A 21789-nucleotide genomic window follows, 5' to 3' on the forward strand; every position below is an offset into this window, starting at 1 on the left:
TGTTGTTGTTGTTCCGGATCAAAAGCCCATTTGAATAAAACCTTGACTGCCCGTAAACACGCTTCACCTATAAAAGCCCCCCAGCCGCCCATTCCAGCCAGTAGAGCGACAACAATGGTAAGTACCTGGGCCCCCCATCTGCTCCCCCTAATCCCTGGAATTTTCAGACTTCGTACACCGACAAAGGAGCGCAGGTAAGCCCCCTGTGGAGGCGCCGCCCCCTTTAACCAGGCCCCAACTGTTGCAGCCCACCAATGGACGGTTTCTGGCCTTCGACCATTTGGAGTTCTTCGTAGGCAACGCCAAGCAGGTATTTACCCCATTCAACCGCCACGTGAAACCTCCCTAGTCTAGGTTTACCTCCTTAGGCGGCCAGCTACTACGTGACCAGGCTGGGCTTCCAGCCGCTGGCCTACAAAGGCCTGGAGACTGGAGAGCGAGGCTTCGCCTCCCATGTGGTGCGCCAGAACCAGGTACTTCAGGCCCTAGGAGCACAGGCCCCCTACTAAGCCGCCCCCCGATTCTTTGCAGATCACCTTGGTGTTCACCTCGGCCTACGAGGGCGACGAGGGGGAGTTTGGGGCCCACGTGACTAAGCACGGGGATGGAGTGAAGGCGATCGCCTTCGCGGTGGGGAACCTGGAGGGGATTCTGCAGGTGAGCACTTGAGGGACTAGGAGCGCCTCCTAAGGCCCGGTCTGTTGCAGCATGCGCGGCAAATGGGCGCCCAAGTGGTGCGCGACCTGTGGACTGAAGAGGACGGCGATGGGGCCATCAAGGGCGCCAGCATTCAAACGGTGAGCATCGGCTTGTTTAGTGGGGCACTAATCAGCTAATATTGGGGCTTTTTTACATCAGTACGGCGACACTGTCCACACTTTCCTGGATCGCTCCAGCTACCGCGGGCTGTTCCTGCCGGGCTTCGCCCCCCTGCCTGATGACGAACTGGCCCGAAACCTGTAAGTCTCGGCCACTGCCCCCTTGCCAAGGGCTAAAGCGCGCTTCTGCCGCAGGCCGCCAGGTGGGCTGGACTTCATCGACCACGTGGTAGGCAACCAGGCGGACGGCGAGATGGAGTCGGTCGCCGACTGGTACGAGCGCGTGCTCCAGTTCCACCGGTTCTGGTCGGTGGACGATGCGCAGCTGCACACCGAGTATTCGGCGCTGCGCAGCATCGTCATGGCCAACTGGGAGGAGAACATCAAGCTGCCAATCAACGAGCCGGCGGCCGGAAAGCGGCGCAGCCAAATCCAGGAGTACGTGGACTATTACAAGGGGGCGGGGGTGCAGCACGTCGCCCTCAACACCCAGGACATCGTCGCCTCGGTAACCCTGCGGGGCCCCAATTGACCGATTGCTGAACGCTGATTGGTTGTAGGTGCGCAGCCTGCAGGCCAGAGGGGTGCACTTCCTGCAAGTCCCCGCCGCCTACTATGAGATACTGCGCAGCAAGCTGCGCGGCAGCCAAGTGCGGATTGCTGAGGATCTGCGCGTGCTGGAGCAGCTGAAGATTCTGATCGACTTCGATGAGGAGGGGTATTTGCTGCAGATTTTCACGCAGAACATGCAGGACCGCCCCACTCTGTTCCTGGAGCTGATCCAGAGGCGGAACCACAATGTGAGTCGCTGGGGGGTGGATGCGCGGGGCTTTGAGCGAGAGGGCGGTTTTAGGGCTTCGGCGCCGGCAACTTCCAGGCGCTGTTTCAGGCCATCGAAGTGGAGCAGGCCAAGCGCGGCAACTTATAGGCATTAAACACTGCGAACAGGCGATTGCGTTTCAATCCGGCCCTGTGGCCGGCCCGGTTGGCCCACCTGCCCTGCTAGTGCTGTCCTTGTCGCGCCCATGGCCAGGGGGAGTGGCGCGTGTCCTTGATTAGCGCACCCTGCGCGTTAAACGGCGCAGTGCCGGACTGCGCCCGAAGTGAAACTTGGCGACTTTATTACGGCGATTGTGCAAATGAAAGGCAAATTTGCAAAAGACATTAGCAGGATTAGCCGCAGGTTGCCAGATTGCTCAAGTAGTTAGCGGATTTTCTGCCCAGTCACGGCGAGCAATAGCATGCGATCTGTTGACTCGCACCGGTGTGGACAGTTTCACTCACGCCTCTGCTAATTGGCGGATTTTCCGTCCCTTCACGCGGGCACGTTTCCCCATTGGGCAACGGCGCCGGCCAATCAACCCGCTGCGGCCCGTAATCGGGTCAGTTTTTTGCGGGCGAAACAATGCGATTCGCCACGCTCTCCATTGGCGTGCGTTCAACGCTTAAGCCGTTTACGGCCGGTTATCGACATTTTATTGTCATTGGCCAATAATTTTCGATTGTTTTAGGGCTCATCAACGCTCGTTTGCTTGGTCGCGGTTTTGTGCGACAACGGCAGAGAGAAGCACGAGAGACGTTGGGGAAATCGCGTGCAAAACCCACCTGTACAAAGCAAACAATCATTAAGCCCGGTTGATTAGCTGGGAGGTCACGTGAGCACGCATTCAACCAATCTACAAAGGCGCGCACCAGTCGCCGATCACTGGTAGTGAGCAGTCAAATCCGTCCGAGTGAGATTCAGAGCGCGCCAATCAGACAGTGTGCAGACAGAGCGGCGATTTCGCGCAATTATGACCTTCGCCAATGGGGAGCTGCAGATCGAGGAGGGCGGCCGAAAGGGCGCACCGCCCCCTTACGACGACGTCATCCAACCACCATCTGGTAAGTTGCCCAATTTGATTCCAAATAATCGCGAAGCCGCCCCTGTCGTTCGGCCCGTAGGGCCTTCGGCCGCGCACTGCGCGGCTGCTGTTGTCCTTGTCTGGCGCACTGCACGCGCCGCTCGGTCTGCACCCTCGGGTGTGCTTGGACCAGGTCCAACCGCACAGGGTTGGACTGGGTTTTGTTGGTTGATTGGGAACTGGGGAAACAATCGGGGGAGTTTTCGAGGGGTTTTGCGCAAAAAATCGCGGGTTTTGGGTTCAAAATTTCCCAAATCCTCAGGGCCCCAAATCAGGTTCTTTGGACTTACAGTGACCTCCACGGTACGTGCCAGGCATACCAACTGCGCTGGTAGGCTCTTAGCTGCATAAGAAACCAGCGCAGGAATGTCGAGGCCGAAGGCCTTCGGGCGCTTTCGGCGCCTGAATACCAGCCAATCAATGGCGGAAGTGAGGTTATGAGCACGTGCCGAGCAGCCGATCTTGACCAATTAGTGGCACGGTTTCGCACCTATGGAATGTCATCAGAGCGCGAACAAATTGGGCAAACAATGACGGCAATTTTCTCCCAACTAATTCACAGCGGGCCAGTGGCGGCGCCGCCAATCTGGCACGGAAGGAAGCAGCCAATCAACCACAATCCAATTAAGCAATCTGGCTAATTGGCTGCAATCAGCCCGTTCACCAGTGAGGCGAGCGCAAAAGCGGCCAGTGCGGCCCTGCGCCTTTCCGGGGATGGTGCGACTGAGAGCAGGACACGCCAGAGGGCCGCCGCCGGCCCTTAGCAATGCGCCCGACAAAGATGGCACTAGGCAGGCAGGTCGGTCGCTAGGGCCGTTCCGCGGGCCGCCGCAGGGCCGCATTCACGTGCAAATGAAATTCAATTGCAAAAACGTGCCTGCTGCACACAACCGCAAAACAATTACCCGATTAGCGGCCAAGGTGAATCAGTGGCGTGCCATTTGAGGCCTCACCACCTTGGCAGGTGGGGAACCGTTTGCGCATTATTTCCGCCATTGGCCGCCAGCCTTGGACGACTTTTTCGCGGCGGTTCAGCGGCACTCAGGCCGCCAGTCGGCCCTAGTAGGCCCACCATGGAAGGAAATGGAAAGTTGGCCACCTGTACTGTTGGACTACTAAGACCCACGGCCAGAGGCCAGACAGTCTCAGTTCAAACGCGACCAGTCGCGTTTCGTGCAGCTTTTTATTCGGTTCGGGTTTTTTTTCCTTCGGGGTTTTATTCCGGCCTTGCACTGCTCGCAGGAACCATCCGATTTGGGAGCGTTTGCTTGGGGAATTTGCGGCGATGGGGACGGCCGACTGAGGCGATCTGAGGGCATCTGAGCCCGAAGGGCGGCCTACGATGGGCCGACTGTTCGGGAAAACCAACCGCTACTACCCGAATGAGGTGTTTGAGCGCGAAGTGCCGCCCCCGGTGCCGCCCGCTGCCGCTGGTGAGTACCCTCTGAGTCACCGCGTGGGTCTGAGTTCTGGCTTCTCTGAAGCCTCCTCACTTTGCCAACGGAAAACGGAAAACTCTCCTGCTCTTACAGAGGGCAATTTTAGCTACGGAACCATCAAAAAAGTCCGCGTCCGAACTGGTCCCGCAGGGCCTGTAGGGGGGGGGCTTCGCCCTTCAAATTGCGCCAAAACGCGCCGTCCTAACTGGTCCAATTCGCCCACCGCAGGCATTTGAAAGCGCGACTTGGCATTGAATCAGCCGCACCAACCGGTTACATAAACGGCCATACGTCAGTGGCGTGCGACTGTCCATCACCGGACGCATGTGGACGCTGTCCAAAACCCACCGATTTTTCTAAATTGGACGCGACGCGGCTGCCAGTTTAATCGACTTTTTTCTGCCCCCAATTCCCAAGCCTAGGATGTCTCCTAACCTCAATCGCACTGTTCCAGTGTGGTTCGGCACCAGGCACTTTGTGACGTTCATGCTGTTCCTGGGGATGGCGAACGCCTACGTGATGCGCACCAACATGTCGGTGGCCATCGTTGCCATGGTGAACCATTCGGCGATCGGCGCCGACTCGGACACAACCGCAAAGGGCGTCGACGTGGAATGCGGCTTCACTGCGCAGAACGCGGTAAGTCACGCCCCCCGGGCCACGCCCGCCCGCTTAATAGTAACCAGGGGCGGGGTTTCAGAGCGCGGCGGCGGCCAGTGACGGCGAGTTCGTCTGGGAGACCGACCTGCAGGGCTACATTCTCTCCTCGTTTTTCTACGGCTACGTGATCACGCAGATCCCGTTCGGGATTCTGGCCAAGAAATATGGCAACATCTACTTCCTGGGCGTCGGCATGCTGATCAACTCGGTGTTCGGGCTGCTGGTGCCGGTGGCCGCCCACTTTGGCATCTGGTGGCTGGTCATTGTGCGATTCATCCAGGGACTGGGCGAGGTGAGTGAACCAAAGTTATGGAAGCCGGTCCTGGCGTCCCCAACGCGCGCAGTCGTGCCCCGACCTGCCCGGGTGGTGCGCTCCTTGTCACACACACGCCCCGTGGTAGGGCCGCGCGTCGCTTCACTGGTCGGAGTCGGTGTTTGCGATGTTGCCCGAGCGCAGGACGGGGCTGGGCTTCGAAGCGCAACAATCTTGGTGGGGCCAGGGCCCTTTGGCTATACACCATGGAAGGCGGCGTTGCCTTCGATCCTCAATCCAGCTCTCAGCCTGTGGGCCTTGACTTTATTTGCGCACTTACGCGCACGTGAATCGCCCATAAACAATAAACTCGCTTATCGCCGGCTTATTCAGCAGGCAATAAACTGGGGAATTTAGATAAGGCCCGCAGTCTGGCACTCTGGCAACGCCCGTTTGCGGCGAAGTGAATGGAAGCCGGTCCTGGCGCCTCCAGTGGGCGCAGTCGTGCCCCGACCGGCCCGGTTGTTGCGCTCCTTGTCCCACACACGCCCCGTGGCAGAGCCGCATGTCGCCTCACTGGTCCGAGTCGGTGTTTGCGCTGTTGCCGGGAGACCAGGGCGGGATTGGCCTTTGAAGCCTGCCCATTGTCTTTCCACCATGGACAGCGGCGTTGCCTTTGATCCTCTAAAGTGGGCCTTGACTTTATTTGCATTCCGCGCACGTGAATCGCCCGTAAACAATAAACTCGCTTATCGCCGGCTGATTCAGCAGACAATAAACTGGGGAATTTAGATAAGGTGCGCACTCTGGCACTGTGGCAATCTGGCAACGCGCTTTCCTGGTGACAAAGCGCGAAACAAAGTCAAAATTTGACAGGTAGTGTCAGTAATGTTTTGGGGGCTTCCAGGGCCCCATTGTGCCCTGCACGCACGCCCTGCTGGCGAAATGGATCCCCCCGAACGAGCGGAGCCGCATGGGGGCCTTCATCTACGCCGGTAAGTGAACCGCTTGGAACCGCAGAGGAAAGTTCATTGACTCTTTGGTGCGAAAAGGGGCGCAGTTTGGCACGGTGATTTCCATGCCCCTGAGCGGGCTGCTGGCCGTTTCGAAGGCGGGCTGGCCCTCGATCTTCTACGTTTTCGGCACGTTGGGGACGGTCTGGTGCGTGCTGTTCCTGCTGTGGGTGTACGAGGACCCGGAAGTGAACCCCAAGATCCATCCGGAGGAGCGGATGTACATCCAGAAGACCTTGGGGCGCGTGGCTGGACAGGCGGTAGGTGCTTTTCGATCGGGGCCCCCAACAGGCTCGTTTGACCGAAACCCCCCCCCCTGTTTTAGACGCCGCCTATTCCATGGAAGTCGATTGTGACGTCGCTGCCCTTCTGGGCCATCCTTTTGGCCCACATGGGCCACAACTACGGCTACGAGACCCTGATGACCGAGCTGCCCACCTACATGAAGCAAGTGCTCAACTTCAGCTTAAAAGACGTGAGTTTTGACCCCATTTCCGCCGCAATTTTCCTGATGTTGCTGCTTTTAGAACGGGCTGCTGTCGGCCCTGCCCTACCTGGCCATGTGGCTCTTCTCGATCTTCATCAGCCACGTGGCCGACTGGCTGCTTACCAAGCCCTGCTTCACGCTTACCATCGTGCGGAAGCTGATCAACGCCATTGGTAAGTGCTGGCGCGCGTCGCGCTTTCGCCACTAAAGTTGGGGGCTTTTAGGCCAGTACGGGCCGGCGGTGGCGCTGTTCGCGGCCGCTTTCACCGGCTGCGACCGATGGCTGACGGTGGCGATCCTCACCTGCGGCGTGGGGCTCAACGGCGGCATCTATTCCGGCTTTAAGGTGAACCATCTGGACATCAGCCCCCAATTCGCCGGCATCCTGATGTCGTTCACCAACTGTCTGGCCAATCTGGCGGGCCTCCTGGCCCCCATCTATGCCGGCTACATGGTGAAGGGGACGGTAAGCGCGCCAATGGCCACTAAAACCGGCGACTGACGTCCAATTGCTTACAGCCGAGCATCGCGAAGTGGCGCAAAGTGTTCATTACCGCCGCCGCCGTTTACGCGGCCTGCTGCACCTTTTTCGTGCTGTTCAGCTCGGGCCAGCGGCAGCCGTGGGATCAGCCCGCCGAGCCGGAGGAGCCCAAGGACCCGAAGGAGGCCAAGCGGCAGGTGGCGGTCACGCAGACCTAAACCCCCATAATGTGATTCTTAAGGTAAGCGAGCTGGATGGACGGCGTGTTTGCGTGCTACTTAAGGGCTGGTGATAATGCGGCAGGAATACCTAGGCTAAGTTGTTGTTTTTAGCGCCCCCTGGGGGCCCTTATTAAGTTATTGCTAGCTGTAAGCTGATTTATTTTTAAAGAAATTCCATTGAGTTGAAAATAACCGGTGCGAGTTTCATTTCGAGCGCATTCGCCCTATTGCCGTCAATACTCCCCAATGCATGCGCATTCGCCAGATTGTCGTCAACGCGAACTTTGGAGGAAAGCCCCTGTGCAAGCACATGAACCGCCGCTAGATGGCTCGGGTAGCTCTGAAGCATTTGCCCCTCAGCGCAGAAGCAGGACTCTGGGATCAGGGGGCGGGCAACCAAAGTGAAACTCGTGCAATTTTACGAAAATGTACTTTTTCTGTCATTCGATTAACAGAGAAGAATCCATTAGTAGTTAATTAGTTAATTAGACAGTGAGACAGTGAGGAAATGGCACAACGTTCAGGAGCACTACGTCAGCTTAGTCTGGCGCTCAGTCTTCATCGGGGGCGGCGGCGTCCTGGGGCGGCTGCTCCTCCATCTCGTCCAGCTCCACCTGGAGCCGCCCGTTGCATTTGGTGATGAGGCTGCAAAACAACCAGCATTTTTCCGCACGCCGAAACATTCCAATTCACTTGCGATTTGCATTTAAATGGGAAAACGGGGCGCAAATCGCGCGCTCCCAAACAACCAATCGAACTTTGCTAGTTGTTGGGCTGATTGAAAGTTTGCGGAACGGGGCCGTTTGCGCGGCCAATTTTCCAGAGTGAACCATCGGTTAATTTGCGCCTCTTCGCTGGACTTTCGTGACGAATCGCCCGTCGTCCACTTGGACTTAATCCGGTTAGTTTTTAACCCCATCGGGCTGATCGTCTTCGATCATCCACAGCGAACTGAAGTAGGCGCAAAGGAAAACACCCAAATTTCAGATCGAAATCTGCCCCCGGAAGGAAAATTGCGAAAATTAGCTCAATTGGAACTCGCCTCAAATGTGGCTTGCGTAAAATGCTGAAGAAAAGCTTTGGAACCCGAGCCTCCCGATCCCCTCAATCCCTGGGCAAGTCCACACAAGGCCCCCTAAGACAGGGCGAAGTTTGCCCTGCATCCAGGCGAAAAACGCGCTCTCCACCGGCCTCCTGCTGCGCTCCCGCCTAATTCCTGCCTAATTAACATACAGCCCTATCACTTTGATCCATCCGGCGCTCCATCACTTCCAATAATGCACGCGCTAATTGATAAACGCGCGTCCACAATGCGGCCCGGGAAATCGGGGAAATGCGACTTACCACAGTAGCCGATCCACATTGTCCTGGCTCCTCTTCCCGTAGCCCCTAGGGATCATCAGGGGCATCTGTTGCGCCTTGCCAGACCGTTTTCCATAGCCGCGCGCTATGAACAGGTCGTCGCCCACGCGGGTGCTCCGCGGCCGGATCCCCTTGTCCAGAGCCCTGCAACATGCCGAACCCGGTTAAGCAGCCCGGAATGGGCCGCAAGCTGCTGCCTACCTGTAGGGGCGCTCGAACAGCTCGGGCAGCTCCGCCGCAATCAGAAAGCGCGGCTTGAGGCTGCGGTCCTGGGGCTGCAGCCTCGATGGGGCCGGATCGGGRGCTGGACGCGCCCGTCCCGCCAGCAACCAGGTGAAGAACAGGGCGAAAACCAGGGCGGCATGATGGAAGCAAACGGCCATTTCTGCAAAACAAGCCCCGCGTTAATTATTGCGGATTAATTAGCGCAGTTTTGCAAGTCAAACTCATTATGAGGGCGCGATCAAACAACCGCGTTTTATTGTGTTTACCCCCCGTCAGCGCCGCCTTATTGCGATCCAAATCAGAAAAGTTTGCTATCTCGGAAACCGGGGGGGTTTTTCCTCCCGGGAGAAAAATCCCCCAGGGCCAGTCCGGCCCTGTGCGTTCGGCGCGTCACTCCACCTGGGCGGGCGCATGCCAAACAAGGCGCGCACCATCACAAGCGCTGCGCCCGACAAGGACAGTACCAGGGTGCCATGTCGCAGCCCACACGTCTGACACGTTGCACCACAGGGCCGGCTTCCAGAGTCTCAATCGGCCTGTTGGTAATTAATGTGGGGCGCGTAGCGCCGATTAATGCCGCGTAATTGCATATCCTGCCCAAATCGAATAAATTATGCCAAACACCAGCCGCCGAATTGAAATTCAAAAGCCATTTGGCGGGCGGCAAAGAACAACAATTGGGGGGAATGCAAACGCGGAAATTCGATTGGGCTGTTTGCCGCTATAAGAGAAGAAAACATTGGCAAAATGCCGCCCCCGCCGGGGATGGGGAGCGCGCGTTATCCCCCAATTAGGGCCGCACATTAAATGGCATAATCCATAGAAAAGAGTCGCTTCATTCGTCGCTCGCAACACACGCATCGATGCCCGATAAAGTTGCACGTATGTTTTAACTAATTAATTAATGTGGGCTAATTAATTGGCGGCGTTATTTACGGGTCATGGGAATATTCTTCGAATGGGTTTACGCGTTCTGCGTGGGACGACCTGCAAGTTAAGCACGGGAACCCAACGAAAAACCCAGTCCGACCCTGTGCATTTGATGCGTCCCACCGGGGGTAGCTAGAGCGGGTAGACGACCCACGCTATGCCCCTTTCAATGTGCCAGACAAAGACCACACTAGCCCAGTACCTGCGTTGCGTCTACCCGCTCAGGGCCGGCTTGCGCACTACTGGAACATTGCCAAGGGGCGTGGCATGTGGGCAAGGGGCTTAGGGGCATTCAAAGGCCACCAAGCGAAATGGGGAGCAAAAAATGTGCGAGGTTTCGGAACTTTTGGGGAAGCGGCAGCGCCTAAATGAAAATTTGAGGGTAATTCTGCTAAAAAGTCGACGGGAAAACGTAAAATTGCCAACAGCTCGCCTATTAGCGGGTTTAGGGAAAAAGCGAGTACCAACTTTCTAGGGTTTGACGCGTTTGGGAGAAATGGGGGATTTTCCAGTTTTCCGGCCAGTCGGGGGCCGGACGTTTTATCAAGAGCGACATTTTTTCGTAGTACGCTTGCGTTGGGAGAAACACGTAATCAAGTGAAAATCGCGCAAAACTCCAAGGAGAAAAAGTGATTTCGAGCAAAATTTTAGAAAAATTGGAAAATTTCCCTTTGCTGGGCGAAGACGGAAAACCTTCCACAGACTCGTACGGGGCACCGTCTTCAAACCTCCAAAACTTCCCCAAATCCCCGCAAAATTTCCCCATTTTGGCGCACAGAACTGCTGGGGACCGCTTGAAGGGGACCCAACGGTGGGCAAATTTTGCGACTTTTCCCCGAAAATCCGACGGGAAATCGGAGAATTGTCGATAACTCAGTTATTGATGCGGTTAGAGAAAAAGCGAGTACCAACTGCCCAGTGGCGTGCTGGGAAACGCCCGGGTTTGGCGCGTTTGGGAGAAACTGGGTGTCCAAAAAAACGATTTTTGGACACCCAGTTTTGGGGCTTTTTTTGCGAAAACTTTTCGCAGGGAGCTGAGCCACCGCAAACATTCCCTTTGCAAGGCGCATCAGTCGGGCAGAACGCGTCCTCACCTGGGCGCAAAATGAAATTCCCATTTTTCCCCAACGTCCGACGGCAAAACGACAAACTGCCAACAGCGCGCTTATTAAGGGATTTAGAGAAAAAGTGAAAAGGAGCTTTTTGAGGACTTTCGCACGCCCTTTTCAGCCACATACCCGGAATTGGCGCATTTTGTCTAATTTGGAAGATATTGCGGTTTGAATGTGAAAAAAAAAACAGTTTTGGGACATTTTTTCGCAAATCCCTCATTGGGTCGCCGGGGAAAAAGAGCCGCTGAGCCCCTTGGCCTGATGTTTGATCAAGAGCAACAATTTTCTTGAAAAGTCGCACTTTGGCAGAAATTTGGCGAAAATCGCGCAAAAACCCCATGAAGATTTGCGGCAAAAACAGTTTCAAACCGCCAAAAAACGCTCGCATCTGAATCTGGGCCATTCGCGAACGAAAAACGCGAAAATCCTTAGAGCCGCCCATGGGCGGCAGCCCACCCGAGAATCGCCCATAACTCCGCAACCAGTCGCCCGACGCAAAAACTGCATCCCACCTTTCCGGTCGCTCTTGGCGCACCCGCCCCAAAACCGGGGCTCCATTGGGCAAAAAAGCTCTAACGGGCCCCAACATGCAAAGAAAAGTGCAACTTGGACTCACCTGTCTGCCAGTTGACGGTTCAGCAACAAACTGTTGGACGCAGCGCGAAACTTCCGAAGTTATGTGGAGTTTGCGGGACATGCGCCCCCGCCCGCTCAACCGCCGCACATCCATGGGGGGGCGGCGGGCGGCCACCTAAACCGATAAAACCCGTACTCGCATTTAACTTAATAAGTGACATATCGGGGGCGCGGGGCGGTTGAGTCGCATTTTTTCCCATAATTACTGATTCAATATTGAAAGAGGCTGCTTATCTAAAAACGCTGTCGCTCAGCCGCCAGCCGATGGGCCGTTAAACGGCTCTCATTAGGGAAAGTGAACGGGGCTATTACCTGGCCGATTCGGCGACGAGATGGCGCCCCCTTTGCGCTAAGTAATAGGCTTAGGGGTAGTAGGTGTAGGGGTGGTGGTAGCCGGCGCTGGCCGGGGATGCGGCCGCATGGTACCCGGGCTGGGGCACTGCTGGGTAGGCGCCGAACGCCAGGTGGCTGTCGCCCATCAGGGGCCTCCCGTGCTCCCCCAACTGCTCGCCTCCTACAACGCGTGCTCAGCAAAAACCCTCGGGGCCTCCAAACAAGGCTTCTTACCTGCCAAATCGCCCCCCAGCATCCGCGCCTGGTCGAAGATGCGGTGTTTGTTGCCCAGCCCGTGGTCGCCTAGCAACCTGCAACAGTGTCAAAAACCCGTCAGTCCCACCCGGGGGGGGTGTTCCGCGGAGGACTCAATCTGCGCGTTCGCTTCGCGAATTCACACGAGCAAGCGCCACATTGGCTGAGATGAGCAAGAGAGAGGGCGATATAATCGTGCCGAAGCCTGTCACTATACGGTCTGTCAATTTGTCCGGCGGCGGAGGAATTGACAGATCCAGTTGCGCAGGAGTTGCTCCTTACCTGGAGTTGGTGATCTGGTGCAGGGGCAGGCCCCTGAGGGTGAGGTCGACGCTGTGGCGCCCCGGGGGCGAGAGATCCAGGGAGACGACGCGCACCAGGTCGTACGGGGGCGGCGTGTAGTTGAGCCGCAGGTCCAGCTCGGGGTAGACCGGGTGGAAGCGGTTGATGTTGGCCGGGTAGTTGTGGAAGCTGCGCGTGGACATGTCCAGGCCCTGCAGGTCGGGCTCGCGCCCGTCCATCGGCCCCAAGTCGGTCGGCTTGGGGGCGTCGTAGACKCGCAGCCTGCCGTCCGGGTCGGCCTCAAGGGGCTCGGCCTGGGGGCCGCACTCGCTGTTCTCCTCGAACCAGAGCCGCCGGAAGTAGTCGTGCATGCGAATCGAGGGCTTGACGCGCAGCCCCAGGGGCCCCTTGCCCTCGACCGCGTCCTCCAGCAGGTCCGGGTGGGCCGGCTCGTAGCGGCGCGGGCTGTCGCCCGGCCAGCCCCCCGGGGCGAACGCCGCCCGCCCCGGCGCGGATTCCGCCCCCTTGGGGCGGAACTGGTCCTCGGCCAGCCCGTACTGCAAGCCCGGGCCTTTGCTGTCGCCCTCCAGCTCGTCCGTGACGGAGACGTGGTCCACCGACGGCGAGATCAGGTTGATGTCCTGCGACTGGTAGTCGTCCTGCAGCGCGTACAGATCGGGACAGTCCGGGACGGTGTGGGACACCTCGACGTCGATGTCCAGGCTGGCGTCGTTGCAGACCGAGTCCAGCGCCGCCTCCACCAGGAGGCTGGCGTTGGAGGTGTCGGCGATTGAGTACTTGGGCTGCGCCCCCTCGAAGCTCGCGGCGCGAAGCGACTCCCACTTTTTCTCGCCTGCAAGCCCCACAATCAGCCACCCGAGAGCAGGGGGCGGCGCCCCACCCACCTTTGGCGGCCGGCTCCTTGATCATCTGCTCCACTGTGTGCAGCCCCAGGGGCGCCTCCTCGAAGGCCGCCGGCGGCTCGGGCTGCGCCTTCTGGTCGCCGCTGTACGCCTGCAGCGTGTAGGAGACGGCGCGCTCGATCTTCGGCATGGAGTTCTCGTCGAAGCTGTGCACCTTGCGGTAGTGCAGCTGCAGGCACTGCTTGGTGGTGAAGGCGGCGCCGCAGTCCGCCACCGTGCACCTGAAACAGAGTGGCGCACCTGCAGGGGCTCCCTTGCACCTGTGGAGGGGCTCACTTGAAGGGCTTGATGCCGCTGTGCGTCAGCATGTGGATCTTCAAGTTGGACTTGTTCTGGAAGTGCTTGGTGCAGACCGTGCAGGGGTAGGAGGCGTCGCCCTGCTTGTCGTGCACCTCCTTGATGTGGCGCTGCAGCGCCGCCCGCGAGCCCAGCAGCTTCAGGCACTTGCTGCACTGGAAGTCCTTGAGGGCGTCGGCCAGATCTGCAACAGCGCCGCTGCAGTCGGCAGGCCCGAAGGCAGCAGCTGCACTCACCGCTGTGCATGCGCTTGATGTGGATCTTGAGCTTCTGCGGCTGGCAGAAGTTGCGGCCGCAGAAGTCGCACAGCGACTTGCTGCGCTGCGGATTGGCGGAGCATCCGTAGGTGCGGTGCATTTCCAGGTAGTTGAGGCGCAGGAAGAACTTGCTGCAGAACTGGCACTGGTAGGCGCCCTTGCCGTTGTGCTGCTCGGCCGCGTGCTTCCGGATGTTGTCTTTGCCCAGCACGGCGGCGCCGCACACCTTGCAGTGGTACTTGCGGATGGTCAGGCTGAAGCGCGTGTCGTGGAACAGCGAGCAGTGCACTTTGTAGTGCAGCGGGTGCTCGAAGGCCATGTTGCAGCCGCCGCAGGCTGCAGCAAACGGTTGTTTTGCTTCAACGGGGGGGCGGAGGGATTAGGGCGCGAGCCTACCGGTTTTGTCGGGCTTCTTGCGGCCGCCCGCCTCGAACGTGTCCTGCCAGTAGAGCAGCTCCTCGCCCGCCAGGAGGGCGCGGATGCTCACCAGGTAGAGCCCGCTGTCTTTGATCAGCACGGTCAGGTTGCGCCCCTGGCGCGTGGGCGCCGGCCGCACGGCCCGCATCCAGTTGGAGCTGCGCGGGTCCTCCGTGTCCAGGTAGGCGTTGCCGGCGCCCAGCTGCAGCTCCCAGATGTGCTTCATGTCGCAGTCGTCGCGAATGTCCACCGCGGTGCGCTTCGCCCCTATCAGGGGGCCGAACTGCGTGTGGGCCGCCAGGCCCCGCTTGGCCACCACCCCCGTGTCGCGCGCCCCAAACGCCAAACASCTSGGCAGCGAACTCCTGGAACCCACCCCCATGCCCCAATCAGCTTTGAGTGATAATTTTTGATTGGCACYCACCTGGCCAGTTCGGGGCTCTTGCAGAACCCGTCCCAGAGCGCCGGGGCGTCCGCCACCAGCTCCGCAGGCTTGTGGACGGGGCAGTCGCTGTCGCAGTGGCTGGCGTCGCAGTAGCGGCACGGCTCCTGGGCTTCGCCGCCTTTGGGCCCCTTTTTCCGGCTGCGAGGGAGCTTGGGCGCGTCCTCCGGCTCCAGCGGGGCGCTGCTGCTTGAATTGCCCGAGTCCCCGTCGCTCTGGCCCTGCTCACTGCCCGAACTTTGCCTGCTGAAATCCAGCGCTTTCAGTCGCCGCCGCCCACACGGTGGTCGGGGGCCCACTCACCTCACCAGGTACTCCTGGGCGATTTCGAGCAGCTTGGCCAGGAAGCCTTCGTTCGAGTGGCAGGCGAAGCTGTGCTTCAGCGTGCACCAGAGCTGGAAGGTGGTGGCGCCCACGTCGAACTTCAGGCCGATGGTGCTGCAGTCGGGCTTCGCCCTGACCTGCAGCGAGCAGTTGTTGATCGCCTCCATTGCGTCTTTGTTGTGTTGTGGCTGGCCGCTTTGAGGTTAAACCTGCTGCGAGTGACTTACGACAAGTGGTGAAGCGAGGGTGTAGTTCCGCTGTTGCCAGTTTAAAAAAATATTGGCAGATAAATAAATACTGTGTTTTCCAATACTTTGGTATTCATCAATATAATACCGATTTATCCGACCCAATCAATAATATAACTTGAACATTCTCATCTTAGCAGAACGTTTTAAAATAATTTTCTTTAGGCTGAAATGGTCGGTTTTTATTTCTATCTTTGTTCTTCAACTATACTAAATAGGAAACACTTTGCGTTGTTTGGCTTGTGGGGCGTTTGTTGAACGACTGTGTTTTTTGTCAAAATTCCTTCAATTTTGCATTATTTTCAGCTCACCGAACCCTGGGTAGTGTTGGATTCTTCCTCTATCATGCTGTCTTCATCTATGAGGCTGGCAACACTGCCCTTTGGGCGCAGGATCTTGCATCTGACACAGAACATACCCCCATAACATAGAGGGATATTTTGTGGCATCTGGCATCAGCTTTGATTGTTGTGGTTTGTGTTGAGTTGCTGCTGAAAGTGGCCCGCCAGCTAGAGGAGCCCCATTCGAGCGCCACGGTTTACCATGGAGGGCAGCAAGAAGGCCAAGACCGAAGGTAAGCGATCCAGGGGCGGGCGGCAACGTTGCGGTCGGGTTCTAACCTCACTCGTCACATTGAGGTTAACCTCGCTTGGTGCAGTTGTCGCGTGAGTTTGTTGTGGTGCAGTTCAGAGCCCCATAAATATGTTGAGAAGGCAGGCGCGTCTGCGGCGCGAGTATATCTACAAGAAAACAGTGGAGGGCCGGCAGAAGGCCATCCAGGACAACAAGCAGCGAGTGAAGAAGAGCCTGGAGGGGAACACGCAGATCCATGGGGACCTGCAGGCCAAGGCGCTGCACTACGCCAGCAAGCTGGAGTGGGAGGACGGGGGGCCGCAGCAGGCGCAGCAGCAGCAGGACGACGAGTACCGGTACGCGGGCGCCGAGGACCCCAAGATCGTGATAACGACGTCGCGCGACCCGAGCGCCCGCCTGAAGATGTTCGTCAAGGAGCTGCGGCTGGTGTTCCCGAACGCGCAGCGCCTCAACCGCGGCAACTTCGAGATGAAGCAGCTGCTGCACTCGTGCCGCGCCAACGACGTCACCGACTTCATCGTGGTGCACGAGCATCGCGGCGTGCCCGACGGCCTCATCGTCTCGCATCTGCCGCACGGCCCCACCGCCTACTTCACCATCTCGGACGTGGTGATGCGCCACGACATCCCCGACATCGGCACCATGTCCGAGCAGTACCCGCAGCTGGTGCTGCACAACTTCGCCACGCCCCTGGGCGGGCGCATCGCCCGCGTGCTCCAATGCCTGTTCCCCGTGCCCAAGGCGGAGGCGCGCCGCGTCGTCACCTTCGCCAACCACGACGACCACATCAGCTTCCGGCAGCACACCTATCGCATGGTGGAGCGCCAGGTGGAGCTGTCCGAGGTGGGGCCCCGCTTCCAGCTGCGCCCCTACGAGATCAAGCTGTGCGCGCTCGACACGGAGGCCGCGGCGGAGACCGAGTGGGCGCTGCGCCCCTACATGAACACCAGCGCCAAGCGCCGCTTTTTGAGCGACAAGGACGGCTGGCTGCAGGACGACGCCTAACTCTGTCACTCTCACCATTAAACGCGTCAAACTCACCCAGTTGCCTGATTGTAGTTAGAACCCGCCTCAAAACACTAAACATTCGTCCACGTTGCAGACTTGGAGGTGACGGGAGTGTCACGCAGCGGCCGCGTGCGCAAAAAGTCCTCAAAACTGATGGATTTCGAGTCGCCCGACGACATTGAGCGGGGCTTCGCCAAGCGGGCGGCGCCCGCCAAGCGCCCAGAGACGCCCAAGCGGGCGGCCAAGCCGGAGGAGGCGCCGCCCTTCGCAGAGGCGGGCAGCGACTCGGAGTACGGCAGCGAGTACGAGCAGCCGGCCGAGAGCAGTGTGGACGACTCGGTCGAGTCGGAGAGCGACCTGGAGGAGAACGAGGGCGGCTTCAAGCGGCTGGACGCAAGCCGCAAGTCGCAGCTGGTGATCAGGGACGGCAAGATCGTGAAGGCGGCCAAGGGCGACCCTGGGGCGCCCCGCATCCGGACGCCCAAGCGGTCGCCGCCCAGCCCCAAGGCGAAGGAGGCCTACAAGGTGACCGGCATCAAGCCCATCGACGTGGCCGCGCACCTCAAGCTGCTGGGCGAGAGCCTCACCATCATCGGGGAGCGGCTCAAGGAGCACGAGGTAACCCCGCAGGCGCCGCCCCAGTTGCCCCTCTCACCTGGCGCTGTTTCAGGGCCAGATCGCGGTGTCCGGGAGCCTCTCGGTGCTGCTCGACTCCCTGCTGTGCGCCCTGGGGCCTCTCATGTGCCTGACGCAGCAGATCCCCGAGCTGCAGCAGGGCTGCTGCAGCCCCGAACAGCTGCTGAGCACGCTGGACAACGTCGCCTTTATCATGCCTGGATTGTAGCTGGAATTAAACCGCTTTAGTATTATTTCAGCGAACGCGTTTATTTAGCAGGCGGCCGCGCTGGCGCGCTTCTTGGGCTTCATGCCGGGCGGGTGGTTGACGCACTGCGCCCGGCAGGGCTCGTCGTACTGGCAGGCGTCCTCCTTGGGCGCCCAGTGCTTGCAGCAGGGCCGCACGCACGCGCCCGGCTGGTACTGGGCGCGCTTCTTCTTGGCCTTGGGCGGGCAGGGCTGGATCTGGGCGCCCCACACGCCGCACGGGTGGCAGCCGGGCGGCGGCGTCAGCCGCATCGTGCAGGGCTGGAACCCCGTCGGGCACCCCTTGTCCTCGGCGGGGGGCGGCGGCTTTTTGCCGCAGCAGGGGCTTCGGCCGTCGGTGGTCACGCCGTTGCAGCGCCCGCGGCGCGGGTCCGCCCCAGCCCCCCCGCTGGCCTCCGCGTGCCAGTCCACATTGTAGTTGTTGTAGAAGTTGGAGTAGCGCGTCCTCTCCGCCTCCTCCTCGCTCATGGCGGGCTGCGCCCACTCAATCAGTCAACCGGCCCTGGGGCGCACGTGTGGTACATACCTGCTGGCTGCTGGGCGCGGCGCACGGCAGCTGCAGCGGCTTCACCGGCTGGGGCACCGTAGGCGCCATTATGGGGGGCGCGCTCACCATGCAGCAAGTCACGCACGGGTCCTGCGTGGGGGCGCACTGCGCCCCGCTGTCGTAGCGCTGCACCAGCTGGCGCAGCCCAGCCACCAGGTCGGCCGCCATTTTGGGCCCCAAACACGAAAATTTTCTGGACAAAACTGGAATTTTCCTGACCGCTGACACGGTTGATCGGCGTCGCCTGGCAACGCGGGCTCGAGCAGGCGTAGCAAACAAAACGCCGCGTCGTCCCGGGCAACCGATCAACACTCACATCGCGTGCGACAAGCTGCTGTGCAACAGTGCTCCAAATTCCAGTGATTTTCCCCCCCAGAAGCCCCAAAATGTCCTGCTGCCCTCCTGCCTGCTGCCCGCCTGCCTGCTGCGTCCCCACCTGCTGCCCCCCCGTCTGCTGCATGCCGTGCTGCGTCCCGTGCGTGTACGTGCCCTGCTGCTTCCCGTGCCCGCCCTGCTGCCCCTGTCCCCCCAAGGTGAGCCCCTTGCACTTTTTCGGGCCAATCCGCTAATCCCCCCGTTTTGTTGCAGTGCTGACCCCCGAAGGACATGAGGGGCTTCGCCCCGATAGTTTAGCAACGAAATGTCATAAAAACGCCAAGTAAAACGTCTAATTCACTCGGTGCCTGATTGGGGTTGAAAAGTAAGTAGAGCTCGATTTGGTCGGTTTTTTATTAACAACGGCTGCTTAGACTCTAGTAGTAAGTAGAAATGTAAACGGGCGGGGTTCCTAACCTAGGGGGGGGGCTAGTGGTGGCCGTTGCGCAGCTCTTCCAGCTAGAAACAGCTCAGTGAGTGCCCGAAGGTCCGCGCAGACGCACTCACCTCAGCTTCGCTGTCCACCGAGTCGCCCTCGTCGTCGCTGCCATGCACGGAGGCGGCGGGCGTGGTCATGCGGCTGGAGCTCGGGCTGGGGGGCTCCGAGATGGGGCGCGGGTACTTCAGGGTGCCGATGGAGCTCTCAATCTCCTCCACGTAGTCGGGGAAGAGCTGGTGCAGCGCCTCCATGCGCGCCTGCCTGTAATACTGCGCAGCATGTTAGCGGGGGCGGCCCCTGCGGCGCGCGCCACTCACCACGCCCAGGTTGCGCCAGTCGAGCATGTCGCTGAGCCGCTCGGTGCGGTTCCGCTGGATGATGCGCTGTCGGCGACTCAGGCGCGCAAAGTCGTACATGAAGTGCGCCAGCTGCTTGACCGAGTCCTCGAGCCCGATGTAGCGCCGGTCCACGATGTAGATGCCTGCGAAACGAGGGCGGTTAGCGGGGGCGGGCGGAGCGGGCGACTATGGGGCGGCACCGTAGCTTTGCGGGTCGGCGATGTGGTCCTGCATGAAGCAGCCGAAGCCGCTCAGGTTGGTGGTGATGCTGGGGATGCCCATGACGGTGCACTCGGCCGGCGTGTAGCCCCACGGCTCGTAGTAGCTGGGGAAGACGCCCAGGTGGCACCCGCGCACGAACTCCTCGTAGTCCAGCCCGAAGAGCGGGTTGGTGGTGCTGAGGAACTCCGGGTGGAACACGATCTGCGCATAAGGGGGGCTTAGTTAGTTAGGGCCTAGCGGCCGCCTACTCGCACCTTCACGCGGTCCTCGGCGGTGTTGAAGAGGTTGCAGCGCCGCACGTGGCTGAGCACCGGGTCGTTCCAGTCGTCTAAAAGCCAGCACGTCGGTTAGGGGTGCTGAAAGGGAAAGCCAGGGGCGCAGCCCGGTCTTACCGATGATGTTGTGGGTGGTGACGGGCGGCAGCCCGTCGCGCTGCAGCGAGTAGATGCAGCGCTTCAGCCGCACCAGCTCCTCCTTGGTGAGCAGGTCGGCGCCAGCCGGCAGGCGCCCACTGAAAGCACCAGCATGGCGAACGCGCCCAACAGAGCCGACGGCACCTACCTGAGACAGACCTCGTACATGCGCTTGCCCACCTTGCTCTGGATGTCCACAATGGAGTCGCGCAGACTCTTGGTGACGGCGTGCCCGCGCAGCGACTCCACGTTGAAGTTGTTCGTCTTGGTGGGGAAGATCATGAAGGCCACCACGGTGATGTCGGGGTGCGCGGACTGCAACCGACCAATCATGAGCCCGGGCCACGCCCCCCGCCCCACTCCCTACCTTGAGGTAGTGGTTGAGGCGCGCCAGCGCCTCAATGAACAGGTCGGCGCCCTTGTTGCCGAACTCGTAGCGGCCGGCGATGAAGAAATAGAGCGTCTTGTCCAGGTCGAAGTCGAAGTGGCCGTAGAAGTGCCCGCGCACGAACTCGTGGATTTTCTCCTTGGAGAGGGCGTGCAGGTTCTGGAACTCGTGCAGCGCGGAGAACTTCTTCACGTTGAGCCCGTTGGGCGTGATCACGTCGGGCTTGCGCTTCAGCAGGTGCTCGGCCTCGTAACCTCAAAAACCGCCCCGCCCCCCCGTTATTAACTGGGCCCGCTAATTAATTACACTTACCGGTGATGTCGGACACCGTGGTGAACGTGTGCGCCAAGTGGGTGGCGGCGCGCTCCATGCAGTAGCGGTGGTAAATCTGGCGCTTGCCCGCCTCCTCGTCCACTGCAAACTGCAAAAAAGCCACCATCATCATCATCATCCCCCGTCATCGCAAGGGGCGCGTCTCACCTTGTCCAGGTTGTTGTAAAAGTCGGTGTTGCCGGCGCACAGGTAGCGCCCCAGCAGGGTGGCGTGCGTGGTGAAGACGGTGGCGACGGCGATGTGTCGGGTGCGCACGGCGATCAGCCCGACGCCCGCCTGCCACTCGTGGAAGTGGACGACGATCTTGGGGGGCGTGTCCTCGCCGTCCTGCTGCGCCGCCTGCTTGAACTGCGCCCCACTATTAGGCCCCGCCCCCTGCAGCAGGCCATGCAACCCACCTCGGCCATGAAGTCCGCCAGCATGTAGCCCAGGATGATGGCGTCGTTGGCCTCGATGTCCAAATGGGGCACGCCGATGTTCGTCTTGTCCCACAGCTCCTGCTTGAACTCGTCCAGCTTCCAGGCGGCGCTGCCCACGTCGAACAGGATGATCTGGGGGTTGCCCTCCACCAGCCAGCGCCCCGATACCACCTGCAACCCGTTTATTAGAGGCGCGTGAGCGTTGGGGGCGGCCCCACCTTGAAGCCCTTGGCCCTGCAGGCGTCCACCGCCCTGTTGAGGGTGCTGGAGGCCAGCGGCCCGTCCTCCACTTCGGTGCGGGCGCACAGCTCCTTGTAGGGGCCAATCAGGCAGTACTGGTCGCCCATCTCCTCGGTGGACACGTAGGCCTTGGAGCGGATCACCGTGTAGATGCCGCCCACTGCAACGCGCGGGATTAGAAGGGGGGCGACTGCGCGGGGCCCATGGGGCGGTACCTTTGTTGGCGGCCTCCCAGGCCACCTCGAAGGTCCAGCGGTTCTGCTCCTCGGCGG

The 21789-nt window shown here is 59.9% G+C and overlaps 7 protein-coding genes across 12 annotated transcripts; 4 read left to right on the top strand and 3 right to left on the bottom strand.

The window, feature by feature from the left end:
- The first annotated feature begins 43 nt into the window (after positions 1-43).
- LOC109536562 (4-hydroxyphenylpyruvate dioxygenase) lies at positions 44-1767 on the top strand. Its single transcript, XM_019902831.2, has 10 exons — positions 44-117; positions 168-194; positions 248-310; positions 369-473; positions 532-657; positions 708-797; positions 859-959; positions 1014-1326; positions 1379-1618; positions 1672-1767. Exons 1-10 carry the CDS (start codon positions 115-117, stop codon positions 1744-1746), a joined length of 1143 nt encoding a protein of 380 aa, XP_019758390.2. The 5' UTR covers positions 44-114; the 3' UTR covers positions 1747-1767.
- LOC109536548 (putative inorganic phosphate cotransporter) lies at positions 1540-7468 on the top strand. 3 transcript variants are annotated; one of them, XM_048662971.1, is made up of 9 exons: positions 1540-1618; positions 4616-4800; positions 4862-5113; positions 5982-6069; positions 6127-6347; positions 6413-6562; positions 6615-6747; positions 6799-7040; positions 7094-7468. In XM_048662971.1, the coding sequence occupies exons 2-9, from the start codon at positions 4648-4650 to the stop codon at positions 7271-7273; spliced, it is 1419 nt and encodes a 472-aa protein (XP_048518928.1). In that variant the 5' UTR covers positions 1540-1618; positions 4616-4647; the 3' UTR covers positions 7274-7468. The 3 variants fall into 3 exon arrangements, with proteins under 3 accessions (XP_048518928.1, XP_048518926.1, XP_048518927.1); XM_048662969.1 differs by lacking the exon at positions 1540-1618 and adding an exon at positions 2468-2702; XM_048662970.1 differs by lacking the exon at positions 1540-1618 and adding an exon at positions 3840-4155.
- A 223-nt stretch (positions 7469-7691) lies between these two features.
- LOC109536549 lies at positions 7692-15717 on the bottom strand. Of its 4 annotated transcripts, XM_048662964.1 has the most exons (14): positions 15631-15717; positions 15051-15328; positions 14730-14993; positions 14285-14670; positions 13868-14224; positions 13611-13815; positions 13317-13555; positions 12412-13264; positions 12109-12185; positions 11854-12055; positions 11522-11656; positions 8840-9023; positions 8621-8782; positions 7692-7921 (listed from the first exon to the last, which is right to left on the bottom strand). In XM_048662964.1, the coding sequence occupies exons 2-10, from the start codon at positions 15236-15238 to the stop codon at positions 11904-11906; spliced, it is 2721 nt and encodes a 906-aa protein (XP_048518921.1). In that variant the 5' UTR covers positions 15239-15328; positions 15631-15717; the 3' UTR covers positions 7692-7921; positions 8621-8782; positions 8840-9023; positions 11522-11656; positions 11854-11903. The 4 variants fall into 4 exon arrangements, with proteins under 4 accessions (XP_048518921.1, XP_048518923.1, XP_048518920.1 ...); XM_048662966.1 differs by lacking the exon at positions 15631-15717 and having other exon boundaries at positions 14730-14990; positions 15051-15492; XM_048662963.1 differs by lacking the exon at positions 15631-15717 and having other exon boundaries at positions 15051-15492.
- Positions 15718-15804: 87 nt separating this feature from the next.
- LOC109536565 lies at positions 15805-19025 on the top strand. Its single transcript, XM_019902834.2, has 4 exons — positions 15805-15893; positions 17016-17539; positions 17592-18883; positions 18939-19025. Exons 1-3 carry the CDS (start codon positions 15863-15865, stop codon positions 17763-17765), a joined length of 729 nt encoding a protein of 242 aa, XP_019758393.2. The 5' UTR covers positions 15805-15862; the 3' UTR covers positions 17766-18883; positions 18939-19025.
- On the top strand, positions 15931-16953 carry LOC109536563 (U3 small nucleolar ribonucleoprotein protein IMP4). Its single transcript, XM_019902832.2, has one exon. It carries the CDS (start codon positions 16022-16024, stop codon positions 16916-16918), a length of 897 nt encoding a protein of 298 aa, XP_019758391.2. The 5' UTR covers positions 15931-16021; the 3' UTR covers positions 16919-16953.
- On the bottom strand, positions 17786-18518 carry LOC109536566. Its single transcript, XM_048662977.1, has 2 exons — positions 18330-18518; positions 17786-18277 (listed from the first exon to the last, which is right to left on the bottom strand). The coding sequence occupies exons 1-2, from the start codon at positions 18516-18518 to the stop codon at positions 17810-17812; spliced, it is 657 nt and encodes a 218-aa protein (XP_048518934.1). The 3' UTR covers positions 17786-17809.
- A 36-nt stretch (positions 19026-19061) lies between the features above and the next one.
- Positions 19062-21789, bottom strand: LOC109542106 (glycogen [starch] synthase; the record flags this gene model as incomplete). The annotated part of the gene is given in 13 exon segments (XM_048662968.1): positions 19062-19184; positions 19233-19433; positions 19482-19645; positions 19703-19925; positions 19979-20052; positions 20117-20235; positions 20286-20452; positions 20505-20779; positions 20838-20946; positions 21006-21206; positions 21257-21448; positions 21496-21677; positions 21733-21789. Coding segments are annotated over 13 exon segments (1994 nt in total), but the record flags the coding sequence as incomplete, so codon positions are not given.

The sequence above is a fragment of the Dendroctonus ponderosae genome, unplaced genomic scaffold (genome assembly GCF_020466585.1).
Source record: "Dendroctonus ponderosae isolate FM_Combo_2020 unplaced genomic scaffold, Dpon_F_20191213v2 Dpon_F_20191213_12, whole genome shotgun sequence".
Taxonomy (NCBI): domain Eukaryota; kingdom Metazoa; phylum Arthropoda; class Insecta; order Coleoptera; family Curculionidae; genus Dendroctonus; species Dendroctonus ponderosae.

Excerpts from the sequence above, each read along its gene's own strand:
- LOC109536562 (XM_019902831.2), top strand. Across the intron at positions 1,327-1,378 it reads CCCAGGACATCGTCGCCTCG|GTGCGCAGCCTGCAGGCCAG; the intron begins GTAACCCTGCGG and ends GATTGGTTGTAG. Across the intron at positions 1,619-1,671 it reads TCCAGAGGCGGAACCACAAT|GGCTTCGGCGCCGGCAACTT; the intron begins GTGAGTCGCTGG and ends GGGCGGTTTTAG.
- LOC109536548 (XM_048662969.1), top strand. The coding sequence starts at position 2,612 with ATGACCTTCGCCAATGGGGAGCTGCAGATCGAGGAGGGCGGCCGAAAG. Across the intron at positions 6,563-6,614 it reads TCAACTTCAGCTTAAAAGAC|AACGGGCTGCTGTCGGCCCT; the intron begins GTGAGTTTTGAC and ends TGCTGCTTTTAG. Across the intron at positions 7,041-7,093 it reads GCTACATGGTGAAGGGGACG|CCGAGCATCGCGAAGTGGCG; the intron begins GTAAGCGCGCCA and ends AATTGCTTACAG.
- LOC109536565 (XM_019902834.2), top strand. The coding sequence starts at position 15,863 with ATGGAGGGCAGCAAGAAGGCCAAGACCGAAG. Across the intron at positions 15,894-17,015 it reads CAAGAAGGCCAAGACCGAAG|ACTTGGAGGTGACGGGAGTG; the intron begins GTAAGCGATCCA and ends TCCACGTTGCAG. Across the intron at positions 17,540-17,591 it reads AGCGGCTCAAGGAGCACGAG|GGCCAGATCGCGGTGTCCGG; the intron begins GTAACCCCGCAG and ends GCGCTGTTTCAG.
- LOC109536563 (XM_019902832.2), top strand. The coding sequence starts at position 16,022 with ATGTTGAGAAGGCAGGCGCGTCTGCGGCGCGAGTATATCTACAAGAAA.
- LOC109536566 (XM_048662977.1), bottom strand. The coding sequence starts at position 18,518 with ATGGCGGCCGACCTGGTGGCTGGGCTGCGCCAGCTGGTGCAGCGCTAC. Across the intron at positions 18,278-18,329 it reads CCGCGCCCAGCAGCCAGCAG|CCCGCCATGAGCGAGGAGGA; the intron begins GTATGTACCACA and ends GAGTGGGCGCAG.